The 13820-nt window shown below is 40.7% G+C and overlaps 1 protein-coding gene across 3 annotated transcripts in view; it reads left to right on the forward strand.

The window, feature by feature from the left end:
• Positions 1 to 6383: 6383 nt before the first annotated feature.
• The window catches only part of ddah1 (dimethylarginine dimethylaminohydrolase 1), an 83809-nt gene continuing 76372 nt past the window's right edge, over positions 6384 to 13820 (forward strand). For 2 of the 3 annotated variants that reach the window (XR_015852311.1, XM_088350505.1), the window contains exons 1-2: positions 6384 to 6529; positions 6594 to 6936. Coding sequence is in view for 2 of the 3 variants with exons in the window: in XM_088350505.1 (XP_088206631.1) it covers positions 6643 to 6936 (294 nt within the window). In the remaining variant the exon portion in view is untranslated. The remainder of the gene's footprint in view (positions 6530 to 6593; positions 6937 to 13820) is intronic. The other variant, XM_088350506.1, reaches the window with a different exon arrangement.

The following is a 13820-nucleotide window of genomic DNA, read 5'->3' on the forward strand; positions in this document are numbered from 1 at the left end:
TGGGCCACAGACTGTTTATACCGCTTCCATCAGGAAGGCAGTACAGGCACATCCGCGTCTCCACAAACGGACTGAGGAACAGCTTTTTTCCCAGAGCTGTCATGTCCATTAGACCCTTAACTGCAGGACAATAAGCTATTAACTGATTTTATTTTTATTGTGTCCTAGTTTTTACATGTATTTTATCAACATTGTACACCAGGGTCTCAAAGAAAATTTCTGGAATCTTGAATCTTCCTTTATAGACAGAAGCTTCAGTCTTTTTAGCTTCCTACATGTGCATGATTATGATGGTGAATGTTGTACACATCTGTGAAATCAAAAAACATCTCCAATTGGACTATAGTGAAAGGAACACATCTGCCTTCTAGGCACTAGTACGGGACATTTAAGAGATAGTTGTTGTCCCTTCATCTTTTACTATGTCGAGGACAGCATGTGAGGGTTTACTAGGACCCATGGGTTTTGGAGCTTATTCGGACGAGGGGATGTGACCATGGTAAAACATAATTTTGGTTTATTTTGTCCCTTAAGTAGGATTTAAGATGACTTCAACCCATCAATTTTGTACTGTGTATTTTTGCAGGATCTTGGTCTGCTTGCAGAAGAGAACTCTTAAGTATCTCTTCCATTCTACCGGTTACGCGTTGAGGCACCCATGTAAGAATAAACACAGTGAAGACTCTGAAGCTTATGTCTATGGAGTAAGCAATGTCATTTTTGTGTTACATGTTGATACACAAGGCAGCACGGCGGCGCAGTGGTTAGCGCTTGTGCGGCACAGTTCATGTCATGGGAACCTGTCATGTGTTCAAATCCAGCTCCAGACTTCCTGTGCGGAGTTTGTATGTTCTCCTTGTGCTTGCGTGGGTTTCCTCCGGGCACTCCGGTTTCCTCCCACGTTCCAAAAACATGCATTTCAGGTGGATTGGCCGGTCCAAATTGTCCCTAGGTGTGAATGAGCGAATGAGTTGTCTGTCCCTGTGTGCCCTGCGATTGGCTGGCAACCAGTTCAGGGTGTCCCCTGCCCACTGCCCGGAGATGGCTGGAATGGGCTCCAGCCCCCCGCGACCCTAATGAGGATAAGCGGTACGGCTAATGAGATGAGATGAGATGTTGATACACATGGAAGCCAATAAGGAAAAGTGTATTGCTGTAATACTGATCGTCAGCTTTTCTGAACTTTTCAGATTGCTGTCCGAGCTCCAGCAGGCACCTGCCCGGAAATTCAATACGAAGGCAGCTACCACTACCCTTTACAGCGATTCCTATTCCTTTGTCTATTGTCAAGAATAATCATATTGTTCACTTGATTGTAAAGATAGTAAATGGTCTGCTTTTATATAGCACTTTTCAAGTCACTGAAGACCTCCCAAAGCACTTTACAATGGGCTTCACACTTACCCATTCGCACACACACTCACACACCTATAGATGTTTCAGCCATGGAAGGAGACTGCATTATCGGAGGCATTGGGGGATAATGTCTCGCCCAAGGACACTTCGACTTTTAACTCGGAGGAGTCGGGAATCGAACCGGTGACCACTTGGTCTCCAGATGTGTGCTATACCTCCCAAGATACTGCTGTAGGTCCTATAATTAAATTTTCATGTTGATAACACTTGCAAATACAATAAAAAAATATGCTCTGGACAAATGTAATCCCCAGTCATAGCTCCTGCATATACAATATATCTGTATATTACAGTTCACGGATCATTATTTTGAATTGGGGTTTGCTCCCCCACATAAAACAAATAGTGATGGTTTCCATAGATACCAGTAGCAGGAGAAGCCTCCTGATCGGACTCAAATACAGTACCTTCATCATCCTGTCACTGCAGTTTTTCAGTGTAAATATATGAACATTTTAGCTCCATTCTGCCTCTGAATCAGCATTTAGTGATTGCAAAATGCATCCGTGTCACAAGATTTTCGGATTTTAGATTTTTTTTTTCCTCAAAAGCATTATTGGATGGCCTGTAGAGCCACCAGGCTGTACTTGCCCAAAACACGCCGGAAATGGTGCGCCTATGACCCTAGTGGTCAAGGGATCAACCAACCAACTAACCAACCAACCTTGCCCGTCAACTGTTGTCGTGCATGTTTAAAAGGTAGAGTTTATACTCAAGTGAAATAAATTAACTTGAAACAGAAGGACAGATAACATCTTTGTCAAATCAGGGCATTTTACTTACTAAATGGGGGCCCTTTTGTCTAGTGGAATATTCTGCTACAACGGAGTGGAAAAAAGACTGCCATCTTTACTGACAATAATTCTGTGTTTATAGAAATGACATAATTTCAAACTTCAAGTCTCAGTGGAGTAGTTATCTGTTTATAAAGTTGTGACTCTTTATGGAATTTCCTTCTCCCCGCCTCGTTTTTGCATAATCTAAATGACTTATTGAATTTCACTCGTCCAACATTTTCCAGACCTTGTCTGTTTAAATGTCGCATTGACTAAGTTGTAGGCATCTTATTCTTCCATTTAAATCTATTTAACCTTTGTCAAAATGTTCACTTTCCAATGCCAAATGAGAATGATACCTCATGTGAAAGAAATAAAGAGGCAGTGCTTTTGGTGCTGAGGTATCTCAGATGGAGGACATCTGGCGGTTTCAATCTCAGCTTTCATAACCGTTCAGACTCGAGTACCAGCCAGGTGTAACACAAGTATGAGGGTTTTCCTTTATCCAAGTCAGCCAAAGCATGAAGGGGAAAATAGCGGAGGTCTATTTTGTGACACATCTTTCAATGATGAGAAATGATTAAGGTGGGGGGTCCAAGTTTCTGGAAGGGTGCAGGTGTTTGTGAAACGTTCTGGTTGGTGAGCTTGGCTTGTGTGGAAAAAAAAAGGAATGTGGGGCTCCTGGAATGTTTTAAGCAGTTGGAGATAATTGAGGGAATCTGGAACAAGAAAAGACAAACCAAAGTCCGGGAGTGGAAGAATGTGCTTCTGGGATACCTGAAGCAACATTCCATAAATGCCCAGAAGATGCCAAAATTGTACTTTTGGGAATAAATCTGCTCTTTAGACAACATGAATAGTTGTACACACTGAACTGCATTCCTGTTGCTCTTCTGTAAACCTCATATATTGCTCTTTACCATCATCATGCACGTTTCTGATGTATCTGTCCAATTACTATTAGAAAGCCTATTGCTGTTTTTTTTTAAATTCATCATTGAATTACATAATACGTCTTCCAGAGCAATCTCTTAGATAATCCTTCAATCCCATTTTACCGACTTTTTGGTGGTACATAAATCTTTCAATCAGTCGGTTGGTAGTCTCTCTTGGCCTCCTGGGAGACTTTTAGCCCACCGCATTTCCGACATGGCGACTGTAAATAAACAAAAGGAAAGTCAATTGTGAGGGTCGCCGCTTCCAGGACAAGTCGAAATCAGTGTTTTTTTCACCAAAATCTGAAACAACTGCATCTGCCTAATTTTGCCAGTAGACTATGGCTGTTTTCAAATAATATTGTATCAGGAAGCACTGCCAGACAACACATGCTGACTACAAAAAATTAACTGGAAACAAACTCTGTGAAAAGGTGAAGCAACTAGAAGCTGTTTGAACGACACAGAGGCACCTTTTCATGAGACCCTGCGAGTCAAATAAAGATGCTACAAAGGCGAGCACGGCAAACCTTTCATGGAGGGTGAATTTACTCAAGACTGTTCAAGGAATGCTAGGCTAAATAGTCACTCCCCCACACATTTTCAGCTTACGAAATCTGGCCCGCTTTCTGAAAAGTTTGGGACACCTCTGCCTTAATGGTATTCCAAAACAGATTCTTCTTTTTGGGGGATTTGAGGAATTTAGTCTTAAAGTTGGCCTATTTGTCTTCTTTGCTTGGAGCTGAATTGAATTGAATTGTCTTTATTGTCATTGAGACTGATATTGTCAAACATTGTATGCTTAATTGGACATGGCATTCCAGGGTAAAAAGACTTTAAAGATAAAAAAAGATAAAAGACTATCAGGATTGAAGGCAGAACAAATATATACAGCGTAGTACTTAGAGAGTGGCCTAACTTATAACGACGCAATGTTTGTGAATGAAAAAGAACGTGAACTGCTTTAAGGGATCGGTAAGCCTTATATCTGGGGGGTTACTGAATTACTTTTTAAAAGAAGTAATAGTAACTCATCACGTTTTTTCAGTAAAGCAGCCAACACTGGTCTAATATTGTCAGATATCCTGGGAGAAAAAAAAGGCATAAGTGAGCTAAGTGGCCTCCAAGAGCAGTTAATTTATATATAATTAAATAGATATATGGTTGGTGGATCGTAGGGGCACCATTTCTAGTGGTGTGTCTTGGGCAAGTACAGCCTTGTGGCGCCCATCCCTATATATATATATATATATATATATATATATATATATATATATATATATATATATATATATATATATATATATATATATATATATATATATATGTTACATTTTGTTGTGAGATACTTAGTTGCCCGACATGAATGAGGTTGAATGAGGTTTATTGTAACAAAAGTTCAAAAATGAAGTAGCTTGGACGTTCACTGTAGAAGGAAAAAATACAATCAAATATAATTAAGTAGAAAAATACATTTTCTTATTCAAATTATTAATTCATTTTCTGCATTAAATTATTTGTTCGTAATATACTGATTAAAGGGATAACCACAAACCTGTCTTTTTTTTTTCTCCTTTTATACTTCCCTTTTTTTTTAACTTCTTTATACAACATAATAATTCGTAATATAATGCATCAAAGCAAGTGAGACGTTTGAGAGCCGGCTCTCTTTAATGAGTTGAGCCGAAAAAGCCGGTTCTCTAAAAAGAGACGGACTTTCTTTCACGACACAACTTCCATGAGGCGACAGACGCATTCGCACAATAGCTTCAAACCGCTCGCTTCGTTTGCAACGAAAACAACGATACCGAGATAGAGGCTTCCGCGGCGAACTCATTTGACTTGATTGATTTGCCGTTTCGTGTTAGTCGGTGTATACCAGATGGTACCCATCATTGACAAATTGCATTTTTCCGTACTAATTTTCTCGTACGTCGTACACATCTTAAATGCATAATAAACGTACTTTGTACAGCAAAACCGTACAGGTTGACAGGTATGATGATATATATATATATATATATATATATATATATATATATATATATATATATATATATATATATATATATATATATATATATATATATATCCCAATGGTCAGAACAACCAGAAAAGGTATGTGTGTGTCTGTGTGTGGAGTAAAACTAAGGAATCTACAAGTTTAGATCAAACAATGTCCAACTATTCATGTGTTCAAATTTAAATACAAAAAAAAAAAAAAACATTACTGGCGAAATACAGGGATGAAGAAAAGGGGATATGAGTGAGATTGGAAATACTGCTTTTTAAACTATGGTTAACTTGTTGTCATTGTTTCTATTATTTTATCATAACTGTTATTATAAATATTATGTTTATTTTTGTTGTTGTTATTATCATTGGTGGGCAGCACAGCGGCGCAGTGGTTAGCGCGTGTGCGGCACAGTTCTGAGGTCGTGGGAACCTCCTGCGTGGGTTCAAATCCAGCTACCGGCCTTACTGTGTGGAGTTTGTATGTTCTCCCCGTGCTTGCGTGGGTTTCCTCCGGGCACTCCGGTTTCCTCCCACATTCCAAAGACATGCATTTCAGGTGAATTGGCCGGTCCAAAGTGTCCCTAGGTGTGACTGAGCAAATGAGTTGTCTGTCCCCGTGTGCCCTGCGATTGGCTGGCAACCAGTTCAGGGTGTCCCCTGCCCACTGCCCGGAGATGGCTGGGATGGGCTCCAGCCCCCCGCGACCCTAATAAGGATAAGCGGTACAGCTGATGAGATGAGATGAGATTATCATTGGTGCCGCAGTGACTTTTGGTAACTAGGCGCATTATGAGGTTGAGGGATGGGTATTACGAATAGAATATGTGATTATCGTAATTATTATAATTATTGATATCTGACCTATGTAATAAGTTTATCCATGAGATTTTGTTATATTAGACACAAGAGGAAAGGAGAATTTGTAAACTGTATTTAGTAGGGAAGATAAAGGGGTAGGGAAAATAGGGATCTGCTTCTGACTACCCCTTTTCGAACATTATTTTGTTGTTGACTCATTGTTTTTGTCCTGTTTTTATTTTAATGTTCGAAATAAAGTTTTCGTTCATTCATTCAAGAATATTGCTTTTAACCAATTTGATTACTAATGCAAAATAGATGTAACATCTAAATGTCTGCTGCTATTATAAAAATTGGACCTGTCTCAAAGATCGGCCCCTTGACAAATTTTTGGAGGGGTTTTTTGCCCAGGAAGTCATTGAGTGTAGAACCGCCACTGCTTAGGCCAGCCCCGGTCAAAGGTAAAGTAGACAACAGGCTGTTCGGCTTCCATGTGATGGTCACTGCGCGTCATCGCGACCCGTTTGGCTTACGCAATAAAGCAACTGCCTGCCTTCTACTTGAGAATTCAACACAACAAAGCGCGAGGTAAATAAAAATAAATATATGCAAACTGGTCCGCAACGCTGATTCGTTGGGGTGCTCATTGCAGGTTCCATTGTTCCCCTCCTTTACTAAACAAGCCGTTGTAGGGGGAAAACATGGCCGGTTTAATGGCAGCTTTTGGTTGTTACACGCATGCGGTCGTCAGGGGGGTCCCCGCGTCCCTGGCCAAAGATGCGCTGCGGACCAGCAAGGCTGAGGTGGATACTGGCAAGGCGCAAAGGGAACACGACGCCTACACCCAGGTGCTGAGAAATACGCTTGGACTGAAGGTGGTGGAACTGGCCGCGGATGAGAAACTGCCGGACTGCGTGTTCGTGGAGGATGCCGCGGTGGTTTGCGGGGAAACGGCGCTCATCACCAGACCCGGCGCAGAGAGCAGGAGGAGAGAGGTAAGAGACTCCATACCAGTTCAAATCACTGTGGTTTATGCCTTAGCGCAGGGGCCAGGAACCTTTTTGACCCAAAGAGCCATGAAAGCAACAAATGTTTTAAAAAGAAATTAAGAGAGCCACATCATATATTTTCAGACAAAATTGAAAAAACTGCCAAACACGTTCTCTAGACAAAAGCTAATTCTACAACACATTTTATTTCTCTGTGTGTCATTTGATGATTTAATCAAATGTCTCATCTCATCTCATCAGCTGTACCGCTTATCCTTATTAGGGTCGCGGGGGGGCTGGAGCCCATCCCAGCCATCTCCGGGCAGTGGGCAGGGGACACCCTGAACTGGTTGCCAGCCAATCGCAGTTAATCAAATGTATGAAACGATAATAATGCCAAATCCGGTGTCCCAAATCAATGTAAATATGCCATTTATAATTTGTCTTCCACCTTAAGTAAGGAGTCTTGAGGATTTTTTTTCCATGAAATTTGTCCTTAATAACGGTTTCAAAACAATGTGCATGCAAAGTTCTTTTGTAAAAATGTCACAAATTACTGCAAACGATAAGCATATCGTCATATTCACTTTCGGTGTAGACTGCACTGAGTGAGCGAGAGAGAGAGAGAGAGAGAGAGAGAGAGAGAGAGAGAGAGAGAGAGAGAGAAGGAAGTGACTTGCGGTGTGTGAAGGAATCCACCCACATGTACATTAATTGGCTTCCTATCAAACTTCTGCATTAAGTTGCTTCGGCTTTATATGGACCAAAATCGGGATGAAATCACTTGACTTTGGAACACCACACAGAGATGTGCAATAGTTACATTTTATTTTGGAGCTATATGTACTCATGAAAAGAGCCATAAATGGCTCCCGAGCCATAGGTTCCCTACCACTGCCTTAGCGCCATCCACCACTTTCAGATCAGGAACAAGTTTATGAGGAAGGGATGGGATGACGTGAGCAGAATTGGACATGGAATCTTTTTGTTGTTTATATCAGGGTTGGGGAACCTTTTGGACTCCAAGAGCCATAAAAACAAAATATTTAGATTTTTTAAGAGAGCCTCACCAAATATTTTAAAACACAATTCCTGTTTAAAACCATTAAACCTGCTCCCCAGACAAAAGCTTATTCTTCAGCGCATTCTATTTCACGGTGTGACTTTTAGTGATTTGATAATATCTAAGAAATAATGATAATAATGCCAGAGCCTGCGTCCCATATAAATATACCACTTAAAATCTATGTCCCTCCAGCAGTCATTTTGACCGTCATTTTTGTCGTAAATAATGTTGTTTGCGTTGGCGGGTGTTGGATAAATTCCCGTGCGTGCTCACGGTTTTTCTTTGATCGTAGGATGAAAACGGTGAAAGTAAGTAAAGGACTGTTTCAAATACAGTTTAAATGTAGACCCAAGCACCAAAAAAAAAGATGAAAAGGGACGCGGGATGCATCACTGAAACAGTTTGACATAGGCTGCAATGTTGATATCAGCCAGAAAATGGCATCAGCAAGTATTGTTTTGAACTTTTTTAAATAACCACATTGCAAAAAATGAGTTGCCATACGCACCACCTTTAAATAACCACATTGCAAAAAAGGAGGTGCCATACCACACGGTGATGCCACTGGTCAGAATTCTCACGATGGTGCCTCTGTGGAATGAGAGCATGATGGGTGTCGGGACACTTTCTCTCGTGAGATTTTGGAGAAAATACAGATGTTTTACTTGACTTGGGCAAGGGCTGAGTGGAGAGCAATGGAGTTGGCTTTGTCGGTTGAGTGATTTGATCGATATGCAAAATGGAAGGGGTCCAGGGCGGATGGCAGGCCAGACCTGATGTTTAGCAGGACAAGCCATTCGAACTACTTCATGATGATGGGAGTGAGTGCTATCGGGTGGTAGTCATTGCAACTGGGGGGAAATGGCTTCTCAGGGACTGGGACTAGGACTGTGGTGGTGGATTTGAGGCATGTTGGGACGACGGCCTCGCTCAAAATAAGTGTCATTTTTAACATCTGGTCAGGATGGATGCATAGTTTTTGCCCACTTTCTGCATGGCAGGCAGGATGCAGAGCAGGCCAGGTAGGTGCTAAAAGTGTGTCTGTCAGTCACACACTCAGGCGTAGTGTTAGAGAGTGGCTGAGGGTGCTGAGTGAGAGAGAGAAGGCTTGCGTTGTCTATATAGAGTCGCTTACATTGATGAAATTAATGATTCCAGGACAATAGTACAAATTTGATCCAAGTACTAGAAAGTCAGAGTTGAAGAAATCCTACCACACACTAAGGGTGGAGAATACTTGTGATTTTTAATTTTTGTATCGATACAATCCAAGTAAAAGTATCGATGCCGATCTAATACTTTTTGCCTGGAAATGTCATGATCATGAATTGACCCTCTTGCATTAGTTACATACCTCAGCCAATTGCTCCCCTTATTTATGAATGCAATTCCCCTTACTAAGCCACACTTAACCTTACAAACACAATGTGATATCTACTCACAGCAAGACAGAATATGTAAAATAAAATTAACTCAGTAGCAATCATATAGATATTTAAACCAATTAGCCCTTACTGCACAAATGCTTAAACAAACATTGACAGGAAAAATCAGGCAAAAGGAACACCCATCAGAAACCTCCCCCATGCAATGTTTTTCCTGAATAAAATCGATACAAAAAGTTCTACTCTAATTTGAGGGTGTTTTGAATAAATTGATCTGAATGACAGTAATATTTTTTCCTAGATGTTGTATTCCTTCGTATAATTTTGTTCTCGAGTGAGTGTACGTGTTAGAGAGGAAAGCAAACAATGGGAAGAACGGTTGAATGGCTTCAGTGAAAGGGGCTGTCATTTCACATTAGTCATTTGGTTTTGGGCACCGTGGCCCCAAATGGCCCTTTGTTCACAACGCTCATTGGGTACTGCTCACTAACCTATCTGAAGTTCGCATAACTCAGTCTGCCTTTTTAAATATCCCTTACTCACATGTTTTAACAAGATAGAGATATAAAGGTTCTTGTTTTCAATTCACCTGATATGAGTATTTTAAGACACCTGGTTTAACACTTCCTTAATAATAATTCATTGTCAACTACTTATGTGATTGTCTCATTTCAGACATGAGGCATCAATATCTGGCACACTGTAATCAGACATAAGGTAAATAAGGGGTCACCAACCTTTTTGAAGCTGACAGCTACTTTTTGTTACAGATTGTCATGAAAAGCTACCATTTTGATATACATTTCTAAAATAACTTCAATTCTTACAATGTTCTGACTATGTTATTACCAGGTTGTAATTATAAGAAATGAAGTCAACCACTAAACAATTATCCATCCAGCCATCCACCAATCCATCCATTTTCTGGACGATAAAACAATTGTGTTAGTAAGCAATAGAATTTTCTAGAAAATCGCAATGAGTCATCACTGGTGAGCCATTTTCACAACCTGTTTGCGGGCTACTCATGTGTTCTTGGGGGCTACCATGTTGAAGACCATTGCTGTAACTGATGCGTTTAAAGTTTAGCCGACACTCAAAATAAGACTGTTTTATTCTTAACTTCATTTTAGAATATACTTTAATTTAGCAACATTCCCAAAGAGAATTGAATGTCTTGTGGTAGGTGTGGTTGCGTATATTTGTCCCTTTCTTCTGCCTTGCAGGCAGGATACAGCAGCAGGTCAGGTAGGAAGGGGTGCGAAAAGTTAGCCTGCCAGTCATGACTCAGGCATTAACTTAGAGTGTGGCTGTGGGCGCGAGGTGAGAGAGAAGGGCTACGCTATCTATACAAGAAAGCAGCACTTTGAGGAAATGGTTGAAGTATTTCTCCAGTCCATATCGATATCTAGATTGATCCACACACACCTATAAAAGGTTCCTGAAAAAAGCAAACACTTTTTGAAAGGCTGAGCAAAAAATGAGAAGAAAAATAGTGTGGTTTGCTTATGTTGAGTGTCCATAGTTTTATATTCTTCCTTGAGATTTGTAGCACTCATTTTTGGTTGCACTACAAAATACAGCAACATACAGTGCTCTAATATTACATGATGTCCCTTTACATGTGAGTATTGTATGCTATTAGTTATATTTATTACAACCTCATTTTAAGGTCAAGAAACGCAATCAAATTTTGTTTTTCCAATATGAACACTGCTGTTGTTTGTTGTAGAAGGTGCAACTCAGGACACGTTAATGTTTCACTACTCTTGCATCACATTCGGCCTGAATAACCGAATATCTTTGCACCGATTACTGTTATAAAAACATGGAAACAAAAACAGAGACACTGTAAGAGAGGTTTAGGCCAGAACATCAAGCTCCAGTCTTCATTATTATAGTCAGACGCGATGCCAGATACAGAGATTTTTTAACATACTTATTAAAAGGTGAACATTTAAGAAATAAATGGAACATCCATCCATCCATTATCTGCACCGCTTATCCTCAGTAGGGTTGCGGGGGTGCTGGAGCCCATCCCAGCTATCTTCGGGCAGTGGGCCTGAAACGGTTGCCAGCCAATCACAGGGCACACAGAGACACCAATTAACCTTTTGGAATGTGGGAGGAAACCGGAGTGCCCAGAGGAAACCCACGCAAGTACGGGGAGAACATGCAAACTCCACACAGGAAGGTCCGATCTCATGACCTCAGAACTGTACCGCTAACCACTGCTCCACCGTGCTGCCTAAATTAAACATTTTATCTTTAATTTGCGCATATGCTGAAGGCAGACCAACAACAAGTCATTATTGACCATAATATACTGCTTTTTAAGTTTACACTACACAAAAAATAAAAAAATAGCAATGTACTATAGACCGTCTCATGTATTTGTAAACCATGTGACGCATCCACTGGGCGGGGCTTAGCCTAGAGGCAAAAACCTACTGGCGCTGGTCATAAGACAGAAAAAAGAAGGCTTCCTCCTAGCTGACACATGTTGTGTTTTTGTGTGCCAGAAATCAGAGAAAAAAAACTTTAGTGATCGTAAATTGAAGTTTAAAGAAAAGAATAGAGGTTTAGGTCAACCCATTAAAGCGGAGAGATTGGACCGAGGTGCTCATCCAAAATGCTTTTGATGCAGTGTACACTTCATATCAAGTAAGAGAAATGAAACGATTATGGTTGTGGTTATCAAGTCCATATTACTTATTATATCTGCAAAATATCTTGTTATTTTCTTAGCCTCAACTAAATGTTAGCGTGGACTATAAATGTCAATGGCAGCCTTGTAAACAAAAAGAAAAAAATCAGGCATGCGTTGCCAACAAGGTAGGGCATACGATCCAAGTATTTAATTAGATACATTTCATTATCAATGTATTTATTGTATTTATTCAGGCGAATAATCTCTTGATTAGGCTACATGCTAATTGTTAGCTAGAGCTTAGAAAATAACAAGATACTTTGCTGATATAATAAGTAATATGGACTCGATAGCAACAATCATAAAAGTTGAACAACTCGCTTCTTTTTCTTTGATTGGGAATGTCCGCTGGGATCCGGTTCAACTTCAATTTACGATCACTGACGTTTTATCTCCGATTCTGACACACAGCATGACATTATAACACCGAACTAGCAGAAACAAATGCTTGGTTTCTTCAGTGTGATGACCAGCGTGAAGTATTATTTTGCCTCCTGCTTCAAAAGTGACGTCACACGGATGTAGGCTATGAAAAAAATCAGGAACAAGGGTTGGGAACCTTTTTTGAATTAAAGAGCCTAAAAGCAAAATATTTTGATTTTATTTTGAGAAAGAGCCAACCCATATATTTCAACGAAAACGCTCAACCCGCTCTCCAGACAGAAGTTTTTTCTTCAGCACATTTTTTTTCACTGTGTGACATTTGATGATTTGATAAAATTCAGTCAATAAGAATAATGTTGGAGCCTGTGCCCCAAATATCAACAAATATACCACTTTGAACTTGTTTCCCTCCCGCAATTACTTAGGATCGTTCATACTCCAGCCATCTTTGACTCATTGCTGATTCAAGCAGCCAGCAAACCCACAGAGGTAGATGTAGCAGTGTGATACCTGACTTCATCCTCATCATCTCAGCATTCTGAAACAGAAAGCTAATTGGGGGAAGGGGATGCGGTGGTGTGTCTGACGTGGTCGTCCCCTGATTTGCTAGCTCATTTCCCTTTGCCAGATGTAGTTTCACTGAAGCCATTGTCTTATCTTCTGAAGAAAACCAAAGGTGGAATGAAATTAGCATAGACAGAGTGTTAGCCACAAAGCCTTTTATCTATCCATCCATCCATTATCCGTACAGCTTATCCTCAGTAGGGTCGCGAGGGTGCTGGAGCCCATCCGAGCTATCTTCGGGCAGTGGGCAGGGGACACAGTGAACTGGTTGCCAGCCAGTAGCAGGGCACACAGGGACAGACAATTCGCTCGCTCATTCACACCTAAGGACAATTTGGACTGGCCAATTGAATGTGAGAGGAAACCAGAGTGCCCGGAGGAAACTCACGCAAGCACGGGGAACATGCAAACTCCACACAGGAGGTTTGATTAGGGGTAGGAAAAATAAGCATCTGCTTCTGACTACCCCTTTTCGAACATGTTATGTGACATTATTCTGTTGTTGACTCATTGTTTTTGTCCTGTTTTTATTTTTATGTTCGAAATAAAATCATTCATTCGATCTTATGACCACAGAACTGTGCTGCACACGCGCTTACCACTGCGCTGCCATGCTGCCCGCCTATTATCTATCACCTGAATAATCCTTCAGTGGATTATTAACCCGAACCATGGTAGGTGCTGGTGGGGTGGTAGAGCGAAACATGCTAAATAAAACTCATTATAATCAAAAAGGGTGCAAAGCCCAAAAGGGCAGTGTCCTCTCCTGTCCCCTAAGCAA

This window comes from Urocampus carinirostris, chromosome 12 (assembly GCF_059441175.1).
Source record: "Urocampus carinirostris isolate Australia breed hairy pipefish chromosome 12, RoL_Ucar_1.0, whole genome shotgun sequence".
NCBI lineage: Eukaryota > Metazoa > Chordata > Actinopteri > Syngnathiformes > Syngnathidae > Urocampus > Urocampus carinirostris.